Source organism: Muscardinus avellanarius, assembly GCF_963383645.1.
Source record: "Muscardinus avellanarius genome assembly, chromosome: 2".
Taxonomy (NCBI): domain Eukaryota; kingdom Metazoa; phylum Chordata; class Mammalia; order Rodentia; family Gliridae; genus Muscardinus; species Muscardinus avellanarius.
In genome coordinates this window covers 30,668,144-30,691,175 of record NC_137787.1, presented here as the reverse complement: position 1 = coordinate 30,691,175, position 23,032 = coordinate 30,668,144, and the positions used below count along the sequence as shown (strand labels likewise).

Here is a 23,032-nt window from a genome sequence, read left to right as displayed (position 1 = left end):
TTTAAATTAATTCAGAATTCAGTTTAAATTAAATATATTAATGATACTAGCCCAGATATTTAAAAGTTATACCTTTAAGTAGCATATACTAAGGCCATGTATAAGAATTTATTCAAGCTGTGCCTGGTGGTGCACTCTTGTAATCCCAGTACTTGGGAAACTGAGACAGAAAGATCATGGGTTTGCAGCCAGTCTCAGCAACTTGTGAGGCCCTTCACAACTTACTGAGACCCTGTTTCAAAATAAAGAATAAAAAATAGGACTGGGGGTATACCTTGGAAGTAGAATGCCCCTGGGTTTGATCCCAAGTACCAAAAAAAAAAAAAAAAAAAAAAAAAAAGGACAGAGGAAAAAGGTGTACTTTACTTTTATTTATTTTTTTAATTGATTAAAACAAGAAGCAAGCTGAGCGTGGTGGCGCACGCTTGTAATTCCAATGTTTGGGAGGCTGAGACCAGGAGATCGCGGTTTGCGGACAGCCTCAGCTACTTAGTGAGATCCTGTTTCAAAATAAAGAATAAAAAATAGGGCAGGGGGTGTAGCTTGGAGGTCAAATGCCCCTGGGTTCCATCCCCAGACCCACAAAAAAAAAAAAAAAAAAAAAGAAGAGGAGGAGGAGGAGGAGGAGGCAGCGGCGGCAGTGGCGGCAATAGAGCCAGGTGTGCTGGCACATGCCTGTAATCCTGTTACTTGGAGGCTGAGACAGAAGCAAGCCTCAGCAACTTAGCAAAACTCTGTTTCCAAGTCAATTTAAATAGGGCTGGGGGTAAAGCCCAGAGGTAGAGCGTCCCTGGGTTTAAATAAATAAAAAGCAATTGATGCAATGAAAAAAGTTTTATGGGTGGGGAAAATTTCAACAAACTCTTGACTTTTGATGGTAAGGCTCAGTCTGTGACTTACCAGACTACTACTATTTAGGTTATTTTCTAGTCTTTGCCATGTGACATTAAGTCTACCTAAGTATCCCCTTTCTTCTCCTGTAAAGATTCCAGAATTCTGTACCCTGTCATTTGTGCTGATTGAATGAAGATAAATGCTATTCTTTGTGCCCGTTGTACTAACCACCTGTCGGTGTTTCTGCTATCTCATCTTTTTAGTATTTGCATTTTATATCCTTATGTTTGTCAGTATGGTTTACTGTGGTGGTGAGCCAGCAGTGGTAAGGTTTTAACCATAAAAGGCAGTCATTTTAATTTTTCAAGCAAGATAAGTTACCTGTTGGCAAATACATTCCAGCCTTTTCTTAGAGGCTTAGCTCTGCCACCCTAGTCTCAAGATGGAAAAGTTTGAATAGTTGGAAGGGAGTGATATGTTTTCTGCTCTGTGTTGGTTAGCAGAGAAGATTTGTGTTAGGCTCTTCTGGTCACCTTGAAATTGGGGAGGGGATAGCAGAAAAAGCTGTTTCTATGGAATGGGTGATTCTTCTGACAGGAGTTTAGAGTAAGCCTGGGCTAATTGGGAAGTGCTCAGTGTTTCTTTGATTGGATCTAGCCACTAAGTCACTGGTTCACTAATGAGCCTCCCATAGGCTATAGTGCAACACTTAATGAAAATTTTTCTTTTCTCTCTCTCTATATTTTTTTTACGGGTCTGTGGATGAAAACCAGGGGCACTGGACCTTAAGTTACATCCCCTGCCCTATTTTTATTCTTTATTTTGAAACAGGATTTCACTAAGTTCCAAGGAACCTCACTAAGTAGCTGAGGCTAGCCACAAACCTGGATCCTCATGTCTCAGCCTCCCAAATGCTGGAATTACAAGCATGCACCACCAAGCCAGCTTATAGCTTACTAGCGATATTTATTTATTGATTGATTGATTGATTGTACTGTGAATGGAACCCAGGAGCATTCAGCTTCTGAGCTACACCCTCTGCCCTATTTTTTATTCTTTATTTTGAAACAGGGTCTCACTAAGTTGCAGAGGGCCTCACTAAGTAGCTGAGGCTGTCTGCAAACCAAGATCCACTGGTCTCAGCCTCCTGAAATCTGAGATTACAAGTGTGTGCCACCATGCCCAGCTCTTTATTTTTTATTTGGAAAAAGGGTCTCACTGAGTTGCAAAGGGCCTCACTAAGTAGTAGCTGAGGCTCTTCTTGAACCGCGATTCTCATGTCTCAGCCTCCCAAATGCTGGGATTACAAGCATGAGCCACAATGCCCGGCTTTCCTAACAATTTTTAAGAGCTCCAAACTTTGAGCTCGGTCTTCCACTTGCCCCTCTTTCATGTATTTAGGGGATACTGCAGGTGGAGAGTGACAGCGTGGTGAAAACCACTGTATTAACAGGAGGAATGAAGGCTCATCTGAATTAGCATCTCTTAAAAAAATTAAAATTTCTGATATTCTGTGGTTTTTAAAATGCTGCTAATAATATCCAATTATTTAGTGTTAAGATTTATTTGGCCTAACAAGGAATAGAATTTTCTTAACATAATTTTGACTTTTAGTATTTGACTGTTGCTATATTCTTGCAATTTTTGCAAATAAATGGATACTTCTAACGTGTTTTAAAGATAGCTTATTCTTTAGAGGGCTCAAAAATTTATTGTCACCTCTTTATACCACTCTAGATAAATTTTTACTAAATTGTATCTGTGGTGAGATTTGTCTTCCAAATTATAATTGATTCTTAAATAATTTGTCAAATTTTTGTTGCACGCCCTAATTTTGCCCACATTGTGCTTGGCGCTTGGAGGTAGGAACAGTAGAAACTCAGGAGAAGCTGTTTCTTATGAGTGGGATAGATACCCTGTAGCGAGAGATTTCCTGTAACAAGTGGTGAATTTGATGATTTATTTCATGATTTTTCTGCTGGCTAAGTTATCCTGGAAGGTAGAAGGGATCAAGCTTCTGGGATCAGGAATCAGAAAAAGATATTCTAGACAGAGAGCAGCAGGAGTGAGGTAGGAACGTATGTCATGATGCATGTCAGATAATTTGAGAGTAAAATCAGTAAAATTTTGAAATGAATGGCTGAAGTTTTTATTTGAGTAATGTAATGGCAGTCTATTTAAAAATGAAGTGAAAGTTAAATTCTCATCTCTGTTTGGATGTGAGAGAATCTTAAAGCAATATTTTTAACCCTGTACATCAGGGGACAGGCTTGGAAAGACCTTTGGTCCCTGGCTTGTTAGTGAGGGAGCAGCCCTGGCACACAGAGCTTCTGACTCTGAAACACTTGTTTTTATCATACTTAAGACATTTAGTATATTAGTAAATCACTAATACTTAGTGTATTAGTAAATTACTATTAGGCTCTCATTTACTGCAGTAAAATGTTTTTGTGCTTATATTATTTTAAGGGATTACATTTTATTGTTACTGAATAGTAGAAATAAAATATATCTCAAGCCGGGCGTGGTGGTGCACGCTTGTAATCCCCGTACTTGGGAGGCTGAGACAGGAGGATCGCACAGGTTCAAAGCCAGCTTCAGCTACTTAGTGAGGCTCTCAGCAACTTAGTGAGACCCTATTTCCAAATAAAAATATAAAATAGGTCTGGGATTGTAGCCTGGAGGTAGAATGCCCCCGGGTTTTATCCCCAGTACCACCACCAAAAAAAAAAAAAAGGACACATCTCATCTGCTTTTTATTAAGAGAAAAACACATTGAAATCCTATTTTAAATTGTTAATGATATTTATGAAGGGAATTCATAATAAATGCTTGCCAGGTTTGATTATAGGCACCACACCAAGGGCAGTATTTTAAAACCCATTCCTCAAACATAATCTGTGGAAGTTCAGAACCTCCAGAGCGTTTCCTGTAGTCATACAAGATCTCACACTCACATAGTTCATGGAATATAAGAAATAACTTAATGCTTTATCGTTTGACATTTTAACCAAGGGGAAAAAACCCACATTTTATAGGTTTAACTTACTGTGACATTTTCTTCTATTTCCCTTCCCCTTCAGGTATCTCCAGGGCAGCTTACTAAAAAGTATAGCTCATGCTCAACAATATTTCTAGATGACAGCACAGTCAGCCAGCCTAATCTTAGAACCACAATAAAATGGTGAGTACAACTAGGTTGCTGAGGGCTGAGTGACAGACCCCCTTCTGCTAAAAGCATCTCAGCCATACTTGGTAATCTCAGCCATTTGATTGTCCTTTCAGTGCTCCGTTTAAGAAATTGGGGTCAACTACATATTGATCTTAAGAACCTAAATGTGCATTTTCAATTTCCATTTTAATTTCAGACTGCATGATGTAAGGGAAAGCTAGTTAGCAAATAAGAAACCCCAGGAAAAATATACCTCTCTATTTGATGCATTTATGTTATTAAGACACTGTTGAACATAATGAGAAGAGGTGCTAAAATTTTTATTGTTTCTAGAAGAAAATAGTCTTTATGAATTATAAACCTGTATTTACTACTTTGGAAACTCTACTCTTGGAAGAAGAAACAGCTTGTTCTCTTTTGGCACCATAGTAGGTCTGAATTTGAGTTTTCCCCTTTGTGCACGAGAGCATCCTCATGGATCACAATCAGATGCATTTTCAAAACATCCCAAGATGAAATTTTCAATCTTATTAAAATGACATCAAAAGTAAGATGCAGAATTTTGCCATTATATTTGGATTGCCCAAGAAACATTATTAACTTCTTCTTAGGTTATAAGTACTGATTTTCAGAACAGTTTGGGAAATTCTACTTTAAAATGTTAATACCTTTATCCCTAATTTTGCTTTGTAGTAGTTAAAAAATGTAATTAGCTTATAAACTTAATTTTTTATTTCTAATATACTACATTTTTATTTTTTAGCTAATTATTAGTAACTTCGATTAAAAACTGCAAGTTCACACTCATAATAGTGTTAACTTTCCTCTCACTTTAAAACTGAACCCCCCCCTGTTCTGTATAGACCTGAGGTTTGGCACTTATCTAGTAATCACTGAATGTTTTTATTCTGCCAAAGGCACCAAAAGTAAATTTTTTTTTACCAAAGGTAAATTTTTTTACCAAAGGTAAAAAAATGGCTCTGCTTTGGATTGAGTTCTCAGCTTCTTTTGAGTTCAGCAGATCCTGGTTTCATTGTATAACTTAGGACGTAACTTTTAAAGAGTAACCCTGCTAAAAACAAGTGGGTTTCTTGCCCCCTCAACTTAGTCTAACTTAAGTTTGTTTGGAAGTACAGTAAGTTTTAAGTTCTAAAAATAATCATTCAGTACACTTAGTATTGGTGAAATAAAGGTTTATTAAGTACTTTAATAGGGCAAATTTACTTAGAAAAGATTTTGAAAAATGTTTATCATGGGGTAGCAGTGCATTTTTTCTCAGTGGTATGGGTAAGCCTTATTAGTATCACAGTTTTTTCCAAATATATGTCTGCGCAAACAAAACATGCATTTTCCACCTCACCTTCCCCTCCACCCTTAGGCACTCACAGCCTTTTTGTAAACTGGTGGTGAATGTGAGGCGTACTTACATACACAGAAGCATTCGGAGCTGGGATGGTGATGCATGCTTTTAATCCCAGTATTTGGGAAGTTGAGACAGGAGGACTGTAGGTTCGAGGACAGCCTCAACAACTTAGACCCTGTTGTAAAATAAAAAGGACTGGACATGTAGCTCTGGGATAGAAGGATTCAATCCTTAGTACTGAAAAGAAAAAGCATTTGGGTGATTCTGATCTTAACTCCAAGTTATTCTCTCTACTGCACATTGCAACACTGGAATCACTTAGGAAACTTTAAAAACAGTTTTGATTCCCAAGTCATACTCCAATCCCAACTAATCATAATGTCTCAAGGTAGAAATCAGATTTGTTTGAAAGCTCCTCGGGTGGTTCCAATATGCAGCAAAGTTTGAGAGCCACCGTTAATAAGACTATTGAAGATAAACTGCTCCTGCTTGATGGCACCTTGTCAAGTCATTTTTAAGCCTTGGTTCCCTTATCTGTAACTTGGGTGGTTGGCTGAAATGTCATTAAGGTTTGGTGGCCCTTGTCAGCACATGACATCAAATTCTGTGACTTCAAACTCAATTTTGAGATAAAACTGAAGCACTATAGAAGTATCCATCTTTGATGCCAGTGTTTTTTAAATTAAATCTAAAAATATTATATACACCTACTTTTAGAATTCAGATTTGCCTTCCCTCAATTATTTTGAGCTTTATTTTAGAGGGCAAATGAAAGCATATAACTTACTTGAGAGAAGCCCTTTTTCTTCTAATGTAAAACTCTGTGACTAATTTAGTAATGCAGTAACAATGTTTGAAGAATTGTTTATTAATATTTCATTGGACTAATTTGGAAATATCTGCTATTATTTTATGCCATGTAATATTATAATGCATTTTTACCACTGCTTATTTCAAAGTAGCTAGATCTAAGCATAAATTTTTGTGAGCACTTATATTTACTAATACAGTTTCTACTAATAATTATATGAGAGTTATTTTAAATGCTTTTATTGGCTATACAGCATGAAATTTCATTACTTTTAGGGGAAATAATGAAAAATGGTGAGTAGGTGGATAATTTATTAAATCGACTAAAATGCACAGCCTAATAACATGAAGAGAAAAAAAAAACTTTGTGGCTTAAATATAAGAATGTGTACAAATGTGGCTTGCACAAGATAAAAGACTGTGAGAGGGTCATTTGAGAGGGGAAACATGAAATAATTTACGTTATCATAATCAACAGATACGTCTTCTACCAGCACATTAGCTAGTATTTTGGTTTTCTCATTTTTGTTAAAAGCCAAAAAAACTTAAATAAGGGGTTAAGTATCCATATGGTGCTGTTCTGAACTGAAGGTTTCAGGCCTGCTAAGAAGGTCCCCTCAAACTTAAAAAAAGTTTTTTTTTTTTTTTTTTTGAAGCCAGGCAAGGTTCATACACCTGTAATTCCAGTACTTGGGAGACTAAGACAGGAGGATTGCAATTTGGAAGCCATCCTCAGCAAATTAGTGAGACCCTGTTTCCAAATAAGAAATAAAATTGGGCTGGGTGGTGGTGTAGCTTGGAGGTAGAATGTCCCACCCCTAGGTTCAATCTCCAGGACCACGTCACACACCCCCAACACACACATTTTTTCTCTGTCTCGGTCTCTCTCTAGGTCTAATAAATGATGAAATCAGTTGTTACAAATATTTTTTTTTCCTTCCACAGTGTGACCTTAGCAATATATTACCACATAAAGAACAGGTGAGCTCTTTAAGCTTGTATTATTATTTGAGCTAATTACTTTGCATGATGCCAAGTATAGTATTAGGTCATCACTATAGACATTGTAAGCTGTTGAGTGCTTTTGACAATATTGAAATGTATTACTTGATGTTTTTGTTCATTTTATTTTTAAACTCTTAAGTTCTTGAAGATCTCAAAGAGTATTTTTTCTATATATTTTATTGATATTTACTGTTTTAGAAATTAAAATTCAGAATTAAAAATATGTTGAACCAGGTATGGTGGCGCACGCTTGTAATCCCAGCATTCGGGAGGCAGAGACCAGAGGGTCGCAATTCACAGACAGACTCAGTTAATTTAGGCCTTTCACAACTCAGTGAGACACTGTTTCAAAAAATAAAAAGTCTAAAAAATAGAGCTGGGGGTGTAGCTTGGAGGTAGAATGCCCCTGGGTTCCATCCCCAGTACTGCGCAAAAAAAAAAAAAAAAAAAAAAGTATGTTAACACAGGGTTTCTCCCCTTTGATACTAAGTGGTACTTTGAGCTAGATACTTCTCTGTTGGCGGACTGGCCTGTGCACTATAGGATGTTCAACTGTATTGCTGTCCTCTGTCCACTAGATGCCAGCAGTTCTCTCCTCCATGTTGTGAGAACCAGTATGACCCTGGGGGTAAAATCATCCCTGATTAAAAGCCACCTCATTAACATAAATAACTTTCATTCTGAAAAATAGCTATTTTCTACAACTTTTCAAGTATTTCCTTAATCAAGTCAAAAGTGTGTCATAATTGTATTTTTGCAAATCTCTTTAATGTTTGCCTTAATAGAAGAGAACTAGATTCTTGTGTTCTTCTGTCTTCATTTGCAGTTTGTTGTAAAGAAGCAGTAAGACAACATAGCCTCATGCAGATATTTAGTTGGAAAAAAATATATTTTTAAAACTAAGATAATTGTGGATATTTTCCCACTATATTAAAACACCACAAGGGTTAATTTCTTAAATTGGTTACAGTATAATTTTATATTGATGTATCTTGAACAATGAATAGATCTTTTTTTCACCAGTACATAATTTTATAATATGCATTGGTTATTTGGAAAATACTGGTTCATGTTCTTTATAGTGTCAAAAATTTTTTTGTTGGTATTGCTGCCAGTCTTATCAAAAAGTCTTTAGGGATTGAGAAGCTGTCACATGCATAGCAAAAGGCATAAGTTTTCCAAAATCTTCAATTTTTGACAGCTTTTATTTTATAATTGGCAGCAAATACTTGTCATTTTCTTTGAAGTAACAACCCCAATTTGTTCATTTTTGAGAATTTTTATAGTTTCAAATGAAAATGGTATTCCCTGATAAACAGTTTAGTTTACAACTAAGTCACAAGTAATTTTTCTTAACAGAGACATATTTAGTATGCAGAAATGCATTATGTGAACTTTCAACTTCCTTATTTAGAATATCAGAAAGTGTCAGGGTTTAATGATACTCGTTTTTATTGCTTCATCAGAACACACTTAAGTGAAGCAGCCTTTTTTTTAAGTGCAAGTGGCATCAAAGAATAGAATGACTATCTGTGTGACTTGGTTCTGCAGCCCTAATTCATGCCGAGAAATGAGCAGTTTTACTTACTTCCTTTCTTATAATCATTACAGTGTCCAACATTGGAAAAAGCAAATCGTGTCTTAATGTTCTTATAAGAATAGTTTTGACCTTATGGCCTCCTGAAAAAGAACCTAGGGGATCTCTAGAGCTCTACAGACAAAGAACTATTGGTTCAAATGAGCACATTGTATTTATTTAATGAATTTTTTAATTAAAAAGACTCATCTGTCGCCAGGCATGGTGGCGTACGCTTGTAATCCCCGCTCTTGGGAGGCGGAGACAGGAGGATCGCACAGGTTCGAAGCCAGCCGCGCTGGCTTAAGAGACCCTGTTTCAAAAATATAAAATAGGTCTAGGAGTGTAGCCCGGAGGTAGAAGGGCTTCCAGGAACCCCAGTACCACCAAAAAAAAAAAAAAAAAAAAAAAAAGAAGACTCATCTGTCAAAAGGCAGCTAACTTTTTAACTCAAAAAACCCCCAAGAAATACATAATAAGCATTTAATAAAGAAAACTAAAGGGAAAAACCTGGGATATCTGAATTTCATTTACATTCATACATTAAAGTTCCAGAGGAATGATTGTCTACCACTAGTGCTTTGTAAGAAGAATGAAAATTTATTTGGTTTATTAGCATTTCCTATTTGAGAGAGTCGTTACTTATAGTCAGCACTAGCTGTCATTGTAGAAAAGACTTAGGAGTACTTCATGAGTTGAGTAAAAAGAGGCCAGAATCTAGGAGAGGTATTTGTAAAACTATTTGTGTTGCTGAAGGTTAGGCATCTCCCTCTCACCCCCTCTCTACCCCTAGTAGATGTTTTACTAAGATAGTCACAGTTCCTGAATTATTTTTTAAATGCATGTTCTTATTTACAGAGATGCAAATAGGTCCCTGGATATTTTTGATGAGCGATCACATCCACTCACAGTAAGTGTCACTTTTCTCTAGGTATTTTTTTCTCATAGAGTTATTTCATGGTTTGCTTTGAGACTAAAATTACTGGAAAGAAAACCACTTCTTCCAGCTTGAAGCCAGAATTATCTTTCTCACCTCATGTTGTACCTAGTCGTCCTTAGATGATTAGGAGTTCTTTTATCTTGGCTGTGATACAGTAGGAACTGACTTGCAGTTTTGTTTAATTAGTGAGCTAAGGTGAGTAAATGTAATACCCAAATAATAGAAAATGTACTTCTTCAAAAGATAATTTCAGTTGTATTAAATAATATAAACATTTGTAAACATGTCAAATTTCTGTAAAGAGAATTAGAGAACTTTTCATTTAAAACAGTTTAAGTGACTTCACTGCAAAAATTACTTCCTAAGGCACGTATTAGCACTTTTGCATGCTTAGTAGCCACACGTATCGGGTGGCTGTTATGTTGGACACCACAGCCCTCAAGCCTTGTGGTTACCGGAAACCAAAAGTGTTTTTTCAGGGTTTATTGCAGAGAAGTATGACATACAGTCAATAATACTTTTCAGCCTAAAAAATATTTTGATAGAATTTTATGGAGGGAAAGTAGAAAGGAAAATGAATTTCTGAGCTTTTGTGCCTGTATTTTTAATAATGTGATGGATATTGAATGTGTTGCTTAACAATAGGATAGTTCTGAGAGGTGTGTTGTTAGGTGACTTTGTTATTGTGCAAACATTATAGAGTGTACTTCCGCAAACTGAGCTGGCTACATTCACTAGGGGATATTTGAAAGGACCACTACTGATCCCATGGGGTGGTCTAGCATAACCAAAGTGTTATTATGCATCGTATGACTAAGATCCTACCGTTTATATTTAAAAGACTAAAGACATACTACCCAATCTAAATTATTTCAAAGAACATATGGGTATAATGTGAAGATTTTAAGAGTACTTACAGTTTTTCTTCATTGGATACTTATATTGCGTCTTTTCTTCTTTCAGCGAGAGAAGGTTCCAGAAGAATACTTTAAGCATGACCCTGAACACAAATTTATTTACAGATTTGTTCGTACTCTTTTTAGTGCTGCACAGCTAACAGCTGAATGTGCAATAGTAACTTTGGTAAGATATATATATATATATTTTTATTTTGGTCAAGGATATTTAGAATTGGTCTTGTTATGCAGGTTAAAGTCATGTTTTCAAATAGGGGTAGATTCCTTAAGTTGTTGTCAGAGCTTAAATAAGAGAAGTCTGTCAGAGGAAAGTGGCGGGGGCAGAGGAAAGTGGGTTAAGGAGAGAATGGGAGATGAGGGGCTGGCATGGGCCTGCTACAGCAAACAGTGCAAGGAGAAGGAAGCATTGCAGAGCATGGGACGGGAGCAATGTAAACTTGGGGGGAGAGTCTCTGGCAAAGCAGGAGAAATTCCCTAAAAAAGTAATTGTGGGAACGGGGTTTTGCAGAAGTAGAATGGGGTCATCTGCACTAATGGAAGAACTGGGGAAAAAAGAACTCTTTTCCCCTGACACAGCAGGGCAAATGGTATAAAAGTGTCAGTGCTGCCGGGCGTGGTGGCGCACGCTTGTAATCCCCGCGCATGGGAGGCAGAGACAGGAGGATCGCGCAGGTTCGAAGCCAGCCACGCGTGCTGGCTTAGGAGACCCTGTTTCCAAAATAAAAATGTAAAAATAGGTCTGGGAGTGTAGCCCGGAGGTAGAAGGGCTTCCAGGAACCCCAGTACCACCAAAAAAAAAAAAAAAAAAAAGTGTCAGTGCTGGCCAGGTGTGGTGCCACACACTTGCAATCCCAGTACATGGGAGGCTGAGGCAGGAGGATCACAGGTTTGCAGCCAGTCTCAGCTACTTAGTGAGGCCCTCTGCAACTTAGTGAGATTCTATTTCAAAATACAAATAGGACTGGGGATATACCTCAGAGGCAGAATGCTGCAAGTTCAATCCCCAATACCGTAAAAAAAAGTTAGCACGTAACAAGGTTTTAGTAAAGGTGACCAGAAGTTGAAGGATTGGCATATCGTTTCATTGCTAGTTTTCTCTATAAAAAAGAGAGTTGCGTTAGCCAGGCGTGGTGGCACACGCTTTTGTAATCCCAGCATTTGGGAGGCTGAGATCTGAGGATCGCAGTTCACGGACAGCCTCAGTACTTTGTGAGGCCCTCTGCAACTCAGTGAGACCGGTTTCAAAAACAAAGAATAAAACATAGGGCAGGGGCTGTAGTTCAGAGGTCAAATGCCCCTGGTTTCCATCCCCAGACCCGCAAAAAGAAGAAGAAGAAGAAGAAGAGAGTTGTGCCCTGTGAGGGAGCTTCATTTCTAGGATACTTGTGAGTGCTGAGTTTTGGGGAATGGGAGGAGAGCGTCACTAAGAACATGTAGTGTTTGATTTGTTTTTGAAAACAATTGAGTTTGGATTGTCAAATCTGAACTGTCAGTCTGATAATCATCAGATGGTAAGCTGTTAAAATGAAGTTTTCTTTTTGTCTTGATACAAAGAGTTCAAATACAGTCTGCCCTGGTAATCTGTGGGCTCTGCATACTGGAGATGGAACCCAGGGGCATTCTACCTCTGAGCTACACGTACCTCAGCCCTATTTTTTATTCTTTATTTTTTTGAAACAGGGTCTCACTGAGTTGCAAAGGGCCTAAGTAGCTGAGGCTGTCTGCGAACTGTGATCCTCCTGTCTCAGCCTCCCACATGCTGGGCTTATAAGCGTGCGCCACCACGCCTGGCTGCGTCTATGGTTTCTACCAACCATGGATTAAAAATATTTTTGGAGGAGGGCATTGTGTCCTTTTTAAATTAATTATTCTCTAAACAATATAGTATATTGTTTATGTAATGTTTTCATTGTATTTGGTATTATGAGTAATTTAGAGATGATTTAAAGTATATGGAAGGATGTGTATATAGATGCAAATACTGTGCCAGTTTATATAAGGGACTTGAGCATTTAAAAATTTTAGAATCTGATCAGATTTGATCCTGGAACCAACCTCCCACAGATATTGATGGACAGGTATATATTTATTGTAAATTATCCTTTGAAGTAAACAAATCACAGCTGTTAACTTCATCCAATTCTTTGTAGGATAGACTTTGGATATGTGAAAAGAAACTGTCTCACAAACTGTCTGACAGGTTTAGGATTCCTAGGGATACAGAAAATGGCAGCTCTGAACCACTTTGAAACCAACAAAATTGACTGAGTTGCAGACTATGTGAAAGAAAATGAATTCTCATGAAATGACAGTGGGGATATGAAATAAAAGGCACTGAATTGGGGAAAGTGGTAAAGACCTACGCCTGTCATGCTGCTCTGCGCAGCAGCCACTGGGAGGCTCTCTTATCCCAGTTCTTACCTTCAGCTAGTGCCACAAAAGGGTTAGTTATTGGTGAAAGGAGATCAAAATGTGCTCACTATGACTTGGGTTTTACACATGCAGGCATGACATGCCTGTAAAATCCTTGTAAAACCATCAGTTAGGTGCGGTAATTGCACATGGGAGGCACTCGGCATTTATTGGACGGCTTTACTCTGCGCTGGGCCTGTGTGTGCTGCCTTTACTGGTGTGAAGCGGCTAACAGTGCTCCTCTGGAGGATGTCCTGCACTGAGACATCCAGTCGTCCTGTGACAAATTGGGCTGGAAATTTGCATGGACAGAATAGGCAACGGAAGTGTCCGACAGCTGCGATCTGCCTTTTTGCTTTGGGTGAGCAAAGTCTCTGTAGAACTTGAAAAGGTATTTGCTTTCTAGTCAGACAGAAGGAACCCATAACTTGTACCTTTAACACAGTACTGAAACTGAACTAAAACCAAAGATCAGCGTTTTACTTTTGCAGGTCTACTTGGAAAGGCTTTTAACTTATGCTGAGATCGACATCTGTCCCACCAACTGGAAAAGGATTGTTCTGGGAGCCATTCTTCTTGCCTCCAAGGTTTGGGATGATCAGGCTGTATGGAATGTGGACTACTGCCAGATCCTCAAGGACATCACAGTTGAAGACATGTGAGTTTGTAAGGTTTTGATGATGTTTCTGATTTTCCAATACCTCATTTGCTTCCACAAAGTTGACATCGTAAGAAATAGTTTTAAAGGTTACATTATAAAAAGAATGGAAGTAGGCATAAAACTACATACTTTCTATCCAACTGTAGTATCATAATTCATATTTTCTATTGTTAGTTGGTAGGTCTTCATGTGTTACAATAATCTGCATGATAAGCTGGGCGTGGTGCTGCACACTTGTAGTCCCAGCATTTGGGAGGCTGAGACAGAAGGATCCAGGTTTGCAGCCAGCCTCAGCTACTACTTAGTGAGGCCCTCTGCAACTCAGTGAGACCCTGTTTCAAAATAAAGAATGAAAAACAGGGCTGGGGATGTAGCTCGAAGGTAGAATGCCCCTGGGTTCCATGCCTGGTACCACCAAAAAAAAAAAATAATAATAATGATCTGCATGATAAATTGAAAACTAGTCTGGTATTTTTTTGGCAAACATCTTACAAAGCTTACCACCAGAACAACATAGTACAGTACATATCTTTATGGTAGATACTTTAAAGCTGTTTTCTACTTCCAGTCTGTTTTTAAGGGGCACATATCTGGCTTTTGAAATGAGTATCTGCCATTTCAAAGTAGGGCCTCTGGACTGTTGGGAAGTTAGAGCTTCAACCGGAGTCACACAGTGTATATTTGCTTTTGCTGCTCTTACCCTTCTTTTTATCTGAACATCTATTGTTATAGGAGCCATGAGATACAAATGTAGAGGTTATTCATATCCAGTTGCTCCTGCCTCCTCCCATTAGAAGTGTTACATGTGTTTAGAGATTGTTCTAATGGGTCAGGAAGCTCCAGGATTCCTCTCAGGCAGCCTGGGAAGCATTGTTGGGGCTTCACCCTGTGCTCATTAATTACACTGGACACTTGACCAACCACAGCAGCACTTTGGGAGGCCTTGAGGGTAACCAAAGCTGTAGGGAGCCTTGCCAAGTCTTGGGGCTCCTCACAGATGGCACCCTAACATGGCACTGAAGCACGGCTGTAGGAAGGGCTTCCGATCTGGCCACGGTGACCACTGTGAAGGCAGGACCTGGAGGGACAGGCAGGATGAATGAGGGAGAGATTTCCAGCAGACCCCCAGGGCACACCCATGGCAGTGACAGTGTCGTTGTGGGGTGGCATTTAGGAAAATCTAAAGGAACACCTTTAGTTATGTTACTATTGGAAGATCAAGACCACGCAGGAGTTTGTTTTTGTTATCTTTGCCCTTTACTGTACATAAGACTGTTGCTCAGAATTATGAAACTATAACACCAGTGACTAAGAAGGGACCCAGGGCTTTTTAGTAGCAGTTGAAGTGGCTGTTGGTGAAAATGACCACTTTGAAAATATGATAAACTGAGGGTCATGGTGATGTTGCTGGCAGCCATCTTAAGCAAGGGATTTGACAACAAAAGAATCTGAAACAAATGGAAGTCCTTTTGAAAGTTGGAGAAGCTAACGGGACTTTGATCACTGTTGTCATCCGTCTGCAAACTCTGTTCCCTTGAAAGGAGCAAAATTTGTAATCATGAACACTAGCCCTGCCAGGATGGCAGCTGAAATTTTCTCAAAATTTGTGCTAAGCTGGCTGGGGCTCTGGTTCTAGTTATAAGATCAGAGAAGATGCAGGGAAATGTGTCAGTTTTGCAGATGTGAGCTGCAGGAGCAGTGGTGGCAGGAGCAAGCTACACCACCAGTTCTTACAGTGCGTTTTGTGTATGAACAGAGAAACACCAGGAGCCATGTTCCTCACAGGCTGCTTTTGTTTATGATCTGTGGAAATTGGAAAGCATTACCACAAAGTTTAATATACATTTTTCTAGTCCTCCTGCTATTGACTATTTATAATGGTCTCATTTTTTAGTGTGAATTCAAAAAGTTAAAAACCAGTGTCTATCAGATTTTTCTTTAAAACTTTCTACTATGTGTCATCTTGGAATATATTTTCTTTCAAAAGAGTAAGTTAAACTGAATAGCAGCTGCTATTCAGAAAAAATTTGCTGTGCCTGTAAATGGCATGCTATTCAGTCATTTAAAAACAACAACAAAAAAACCTAGACGGTGCATATTCTGTAGGCATAATGCTTTTCTTCAGTGATTAAGCCTCTATTAATAGACATGTTAATCCCGTGAAGTACTATATTTCTACATAGTTAAAATGTATTAGTAGAGAAAATATAAAAGGAATAGTGAAGTGCACTTACTCCTATAGTAAATTAAGACCTGATTAGCTGATTATCAAAACATTATCTGATTTACATTTCTATAGACTTATTGCCATATGACAGGAAATTAATTTTAGAAGTAGGTTCTGATGGTTTTAATTTCAACAAATGAGAAAATCTCATTTCTACTCAATTTGACCTGCTCTCCATACAGAACATCAAGCATTTTTTGATGTAGCCAGTGGATAAAATATTAAAAATTTAAAAGCAAGAAACTAAATTTTATTGTAAAATAAGCCTCTCATGTTGGTTCAAATATTTATCGTTTTTTTTAGTTAACTTTCTACAGGAATCACTGAAAGTGGTAACAGTAACTATAATTTTATATCTATTGATTCAAACCTTTAGCAAGGGCAGCTGTGTGGTTATGCAGCACAGGACTGCTCCCAGCTCTTTCCCTTCCCACTGTACTAAACTTGTCCCCTGCATTTGTGTGCCTCCTGTTCTGGCCAGGGCAGCAGATGCTGAGATCTCAGTCTCATTCCCAACACAGACCAGAGTTTATATAAGCCCTCTTCTCTACCAGAGGTCATATCCTCAAGTGGGTCTGGCCCAGTCAAGACGTCTTTTTTGATCTTTCTGACTTCCAGAGTTTAAAATGAGAAACTTGACTGTCATAGTGGCAATTTGTTACCTTAGTAATATGAAGGTGAGCAGAAACTTGCATTATGCCCTTTGACATAGCCCCATGCACGGGGGCGGGGGAAGGGATTTCCCTTCCCATCAGTGTAGCTTATTTATTTATTTATTTGAGATGAATCTTTGTTGCCTCAAGAGTCTTTCCCCCTCAGAGATAATAGCGGTGGCTCTCGATGGATCCATTTGTTGCCGTGGTGATGTGCCCACTCCTTTTGTTGGTGCTTCTCTACTTCAATAAGCCCCTTCCTGTTATCAGCCCGGTGAAAATGTCTGCAAGTTCTTCAGAGCTAATAAACAGCATACATCATTCCTTTCATCTGCTCACTATAGTGGGGCCTTGTGAGTGAGCGTGGAGTATGAATTGTACAGCTGCAGTAATGGAACTCTGAAGAATGAGCCCCCGAGTCAGCAGCATGAGTGCATGAGAGGGCTGTAACCTTTTCCCCTCAACCCAAACTCAAAGTGCTGGGATGCAGAAAGGACCACAAATAGCTGTACCTTGTTTGAACGTTAGTGTATTAATCCAGCTGGGCAGCCTTTATTTGTTTCAAAACAGAATTTAGAGCCATCCTAGAAACTCAGAATGATATATTTGAAGATAGCCCAGTTGACTAAAATTGTCCTGTGTTGGTCTTGTTGTGTTCTTCCTCCCCCAGGAACGAGATGGAAAGGCATTTCTTGGAGCTACTCCAGTTTAATATTAATGTTCCTGCCAGTGTTTATGCCAAATACTACTTTGACCTTCGCTCCTTAGCAGATGACAACAACCTGAATTTTCTGTTTGCTCCTCTCAGCAAAGAAAGAGCACAGAACCTAGAGGTAAGGCTGTGCTTTCACTAAGTGGGGTTTCTGTCAGCCACCAGAGCCAACATCTGTGCCTAAATCATTAAATAGCGATTAAGAAAATGGAAAGCTTTTACATTAATACATTGAAGAGCTTATTAACCCTTTGGCATCATATTTCCTGTGTCTTTTATGGTTTACGCAAGGGTCCACATTATTTTTAAAAAGTCTAGATTTTATCCCCCCTCTGTAACCATAATTCAAATAGTTTTTTGTTGTTGTTGTTGTTGTTGTTTTGGTGGTACTGGGGTTCCTGGAAACCCTTCTCCGGGCTACACTCCCAGACCTATTTTATAATATTATTTGGAAACAGGGTCTCTTAAGCCAGCTAGGCTGGCTTAGAACCAGCGAGATCCTCCTGTCTCCGCCTCCGAAGCGCAGGGATTACAAGCTTGCGCCACCACGCCCGGCTAATTCAAATAGTTTTAATGACAATCTGTTCTTAATGTTTTTTCTTTTGAACTTTTACCTTTCCACATAAATTTATGTGGTAATTTCTTGCTGTTGTATTCCTGATTCTATCATACATACATAGTTCACTTATAGTTTACAAATTCATGTCAGTATTTAGATATACTTCAGTTCCATGAGTTTATTGGGTAAAAGCACTATTCGCTAAGCTGAGAGACCTGTAGTCAGAGAGGGAGGGAGGGAGGACGTGTGTGTGTGTGTGTGTGTGTGTTTCAAAACTAGATGTAGGGCCGGGTGTGGTGGCGCACGCTTGTAATCCCCGCACTTGGGAGGCAGAGACAGGAGGATTGTGCAGGTTTGAAGCCAGCCTCGCTGGCTTAAGAGACCCTGTTTCCAAATAAAAATACAAAAAAATAGGTGTCTGGGAGTGTAGCCCAGAGGTAGAAGGGTTTCCAGGAACCCCAGTACCACCACCACCACCAAAAAAAAAAAAAAAAAAAGATGTAGGAAGTATATATAAGTATGTATGTAGGTTTTTAAAAGCTATAACTTATGAGGGGACCAAAATCATTCAGAACTGAAATGGACCCATACTTTAAAATGGCACTCTCTGTGATATTTGTTGGTATTTTAGAATAATGTTTTTTCCATGAGCAGTGCCCAAGTGAAGTTCAGTCATTGGGTCTCTCCTGTCCTCCACTATAGTACATGCCTGCCCCATTAGACTTGCTTACACTGTATATAATAGCTAATGAGGATTGGTTAGCATATGAAAAGCTGAATAAACAAATGCTGATTGTTTATGTTCACTGTGTTTAAGGAGCAGCTGCTCAGGTAACAGGTGATACTGCTGTTAGAAGCCTATCCCAACGCCTTTGACAATTTTCGAGAACGCAGTTTTTAAAATAAAAGTTCTCTTGTCCTGGCAATCTAATCATAACCACTAAAGGATGTTGCCTCCAATCTGGCAGGAAATCGCTTCCCTAGAACCAGGAACCATTGACCTCAGAGAGCCAAAGTATCTAACTACAAGATATCCAAAGGAGTCTGCGTGTTGTGTGGTTTAACATCAATGGTGCTTTTTTTTTTTTAAAGTTAAAATCTTTTCTAAAGTTCTGTGTTATATTTGATTGATTTTCCTAGGCTATTTCAAGATTGTGTGAAGATAAATACAAAGACTTATGTAGAGCTGCTATGAGAAGGTCTTTCAGTGCTGATAATTTCGTTGGTATTCAGCGTTCTAATGCCATCCTCTCTTAAAAGGGAGAATCGAGGGCTATTGATGTCATGAATCTCTCATCTGCAAAGACTGGAGAAATATCACCTCTCCTGCTCAAAAACCAGCAAAGTTAGTATTTTCACTGAAAGACCTGGAATTCAAGAGACTCATGGACAGTGGCGATTGCACTCCATAGGAAAGAATGGGACCTTGTCAAGCAACAACACACTTTGTCCTTTTTAATGTAAACAGAGTTACAAAAACCACTCCAAAGCAAAAGCTCCCAGCTCACACACAGATATTTGCTTACTGTGTAGGCCAATAGCTGTGAACTATGTGAGATTTTTTAAATTAAGAGTTTAAATTTCTAGACTTTAAAGACACTAACCATATAACTTTTATGTTTTTTCCTATTTTTCTTGCCCCTCCCAATTGCTGCATATGCCATTACAGTTGATGCAGTATTACCATTAAAACACGGGAATCTTTGTTTTCTTATTTTTTTATTTTTGTGGTTCTGAGGCTTGAGACCGCAGCCTAGCGTGTGCTAGGCAAGCCTCTACCACTGAGCTACACTCCCAGCCCCAAATATGGGACTCAACACTCATGAAGCCACTTAGGAGCAAACTGTAGCATTGTTAGGTATTGAAGGTTCTTGACCTTCCTACTGTATCATTGAAGCTGCTAGTCATTATTGGCAATCAGTGTAAACCAAAAAGCTCCTGGATAACATTTTGCCATTCATACATTTTGCAAGTACTAACTAGCATTTTGGCAAGTTTGGGGTCATAAAGAGAAAGTACCACTTATTGACTACCAATTTCTGTTGGTCCACACTGCATTTCTTGTGAAATATTAATGGTGCTTCTCATTTTCTGATAATTTTCCTCTTATTTGTTAGATAAATGTATTAAAAGATATTTTCATAATGGTAACCAACATGTGGTCCAGTGATAAACAAGCAGATAAATACAAGGTGTCCTAAAAGTTTTAAAGCAGTTTTAAGCTTCACTATGCTGTGTTTGGGCCCTCCAGGACCCTGCAGCAAAAGTATAAAAGCACAAACTTAGAAACAGCTTTTAAAAAATTGTTTCAGTATTTGCCATCTTCAAGAGGGACTGGAAACAGCAACACAGGCACAAGCTAATCCAAGTTTACAAAAGTGTTTAAAAGAAATGTAACTTAACCCTCAAATGTTTTGTAAGTTTGTAGCATTTATACCAATACAAGTATCAAAGCTTAAAATTGCACTAAGATTTTTAGGATACCTTGTATCTCCATAGAAGTACTTCCTCTTTTTAAAGAAGTTTTTTTTGTGTGTGTAGGGCTATGCTGTTTCTGTTTTTATCACCTAAATTTCTTTTCTCTAGATTTGGTAAAGGAAGATTATGAAGAGCAGAGTTAATTCACATGTAATAAATGGGAAGGAATTGGACCTCAATAGCAGCAGGTGATATGAAAGATTTTTGGGTTTTTTTTTAATCCTACATGTTCACCTGGCTGTAGGTGTCATATAGGTGTTCCATTTCAAGTCATGCTACTTAAGAGTGAACATATATGAACCTTAGGGACCCTTATTTCAGGCTTTAAAGGGCAGGGAATAAATAATGTTAGGAGACTCGCAACAATGCCACCTGCCCTACATTTCAAATGTTAAAATGACTAGAGTTCTCAGCTGTGTGAAGCCTGCTTGTCTTGCCTTCACAGTGCATCCTAGGACTCTTGCAGTTCTGGGCCAGGAATACTTTCTCTCAATAGAGCAGTGCTTCACATTATACCGAGTGCTGCAGGCTCCGTCACTTTTAAAGGACAGAGACATACACGATAAGTAATGGTATGTGAGACATTACAATCTACCACCTCAACACACTGTTTATGGAGTTCAGAACTTGGAGATTCAAGTATTGATTGCAGTTGTATTTTGAAAAGAATATGCTACAACTTACGTGGTTTTTCTTTCTCATGTTTATATTAAAAGAAAAGCTAATAAACTCTATTTTAATTAAAATATGGCAGTGTGTCTGTAATATTTCTTCATACAGAACTTAAATGATTTATATCATTCCTGACAGGTTTTATTATTTATTTATTTATTTATTTATTTATTTATTTTGCGGGTCTGGGGATGGAACCCAGGGGCATTCGACCTCCGAGCTACACCCCCTGCCCAATTTGGTTTTTATTATTTGTTTTGAAACCGGGTCTCACTGAGTTGCAGAGGACCTCACTAAGTAGCTGAGACTGTCTGCAAACCACAATTCCCGATCCTCCAGTCTCAGCCTCCTGAATGCTGGGGTTACAAGCATGCGCCATCACGCCCAGCTTTATTTCTTTTTTTAAATAATTGAGACTGAACCCAGGAGATTTGACCGCTGAGATACACCCCCAGGCCTGTTCTTATTTTTTGTTTTGAAATAGGTTGCTGAGAGTCTCACTGAATTGCTAAGCCTAGCTTTAACCCCTGACTGGTTTTAAAGTACTTTCAAACTGAACATGGACGCTCGTTTGACCCATGCTCTGTGAAGGTGTAGTCATTTATTTCTTTTGCTTAGGCTCTTTTCCACTTGAAGGCAATTTATTATACTTAAAAGTCACTCTATGACAACAGAAGTTGTAGTACAGTGTATTAGATGGTATCTTTGAATAGTTATTGTACCAGAGAGGAAAAAGCACACTAGAAGATAAAAATAGCTGGGCATAATGGCACATGTCTGTAATCTCAGTACTTGGGAAACTGAGACAGGAGGATCACAGGTTCAAGCCCAGCCTCAGCAATCTAGAGGCGCTCATAACGTAGTGAGACCCTGTTCCAAGTAAAAAGTAAAATAAATCTGAGGTTTCTGGGGGTGTAGCTCAGAGGTAGAAATGCCCCTGGTTTCAATTCCCAGCATCAAAAAAAAAAAAAAAAAAAAAGAAAGAAAGAAAGAAAGAAAGAAAGAAAGAAAGAAATGCAGAGAAATAACCTAGGTAAGTACTAGTTTCTATGCAAAACCTATAGACTTTACCTGGCATCTATCAAGAAGTCAGGCATTAGATCTAAAGACACCTGGAAGACCTGATGTGCCAGCAAACAGTACCATAGATCTAGGAGCCTTGTATAAGGCTTGGTCCCCTAGTACACGGAGCAGTCTGTTTGGTTTCTAAGGCAATTGTCACTGAACTATTTTAAAAGGGTTTGACAAGTGAGAATGTTTACTTAACTGAGATAAATTTTAGAAATACCAGTTTGTGGTTTAGGATCTCCAGGTACGGGAAGAGCAACCAGGACAGTGAAATCATGTAGAAGTTAAGAGGACTCCTGAGTTCAGTTTTTTTTTTAAAAAAAAGTAAATGTTTTTCTTAAAGAACAGGTGATTATTATAACTGCTGTAAACGTTTAGCAATTTCAGTGGGATTAGGGAAATTCGGTGCTAGTCCCAGAAGCTAAGGTTCTCAGTCAGATATCAGTATCTCCTTTCAAAATAACTCAAAGGATACCCAAATTAGTGTACCGGCTTTTGTTAAAAAGAACAATCTACTGCTTCATCTTTCTATAATCCTCTACCTATAACCCCAAGACGGCGGTCCTGTATCTCCTCAGTATGAGAACCGGCTCCTCTGTAGGGAGCCTCCGTGTGGACCCTCCCAGCTTGTCAGCCCGTGACCCTCGGGCCTCAGCTAGGTTCCAGACTGGCAATGCTTGGTGTTGCTTACCGTGACCCACTTACAAAGTATTTGCATGAGGTCAAGGAAGTGCAGCTTTTATGTGGCTTATAGGCTAAGTGGCCCTCCAGTTTTCCCCAAAGCATTTGTCCTTAACTTTTTGTACTTAGCACTTCCCCAGGCCTGCTCGCATGCCTGCTAAGGTCTAGGTAGCACCCCACCTCCCAGAACCTGGTATCTCAAAACTAGATGTCTTGTTTTTAAAGTGGGGGGTGCTAATAAGTTGAACCTAGGGGCATTGTACCTCTGAGCTACACCCCCAGCCCCATTTTT

General features: G+C 38.7%; 1 protein-coding gene across 2 annotated transcripts in view; it reads left to right on the top strand.

Moving 5' to 3' along the window:
- CCNYL1 (cyclin Y like 1) overlaps positions 1–19,098 on the top strand; it is a gene marked incomplete at both ends in the record, with an annotated part of 39,981 nt that extends 20,883 nt beyond the window's left edge. The window contains 7 exons of one of the 2 annotated variants that reach the window (XM_080690005.1): positions 3,918–4,018; positions 7,125–7,160; positions 9,619–9,670; positions 10,664–10,783; positions 13,521–13,687; positions 17,241–17,403; positions 18,982–19,098. In XM_080690005.1, coding sequence (XP_080546131.1) covers positions 3,918–4,018; positions 7,125–7,160; positions 9,619–9,670; positions 10,664–10,783; positions 13,521–13,687; positions 17,241–17,403; positions 18,982–19,098 — 756 coding nt within the window. The remainder of the gene's footprint in view (positions 1–3,917; positions 4,019–7,124; positions 7,161–9,618; positions 9,671–10,663; positions 10,784–13,520; positions 13,688–17,240; positions 17,404–18,981) is intronic. The other variant, XM_080690006.1, reaches the window with a different exon arrangement.
- Positions 19,099–23,032: the final 3,934 nt, after the last annotated feature.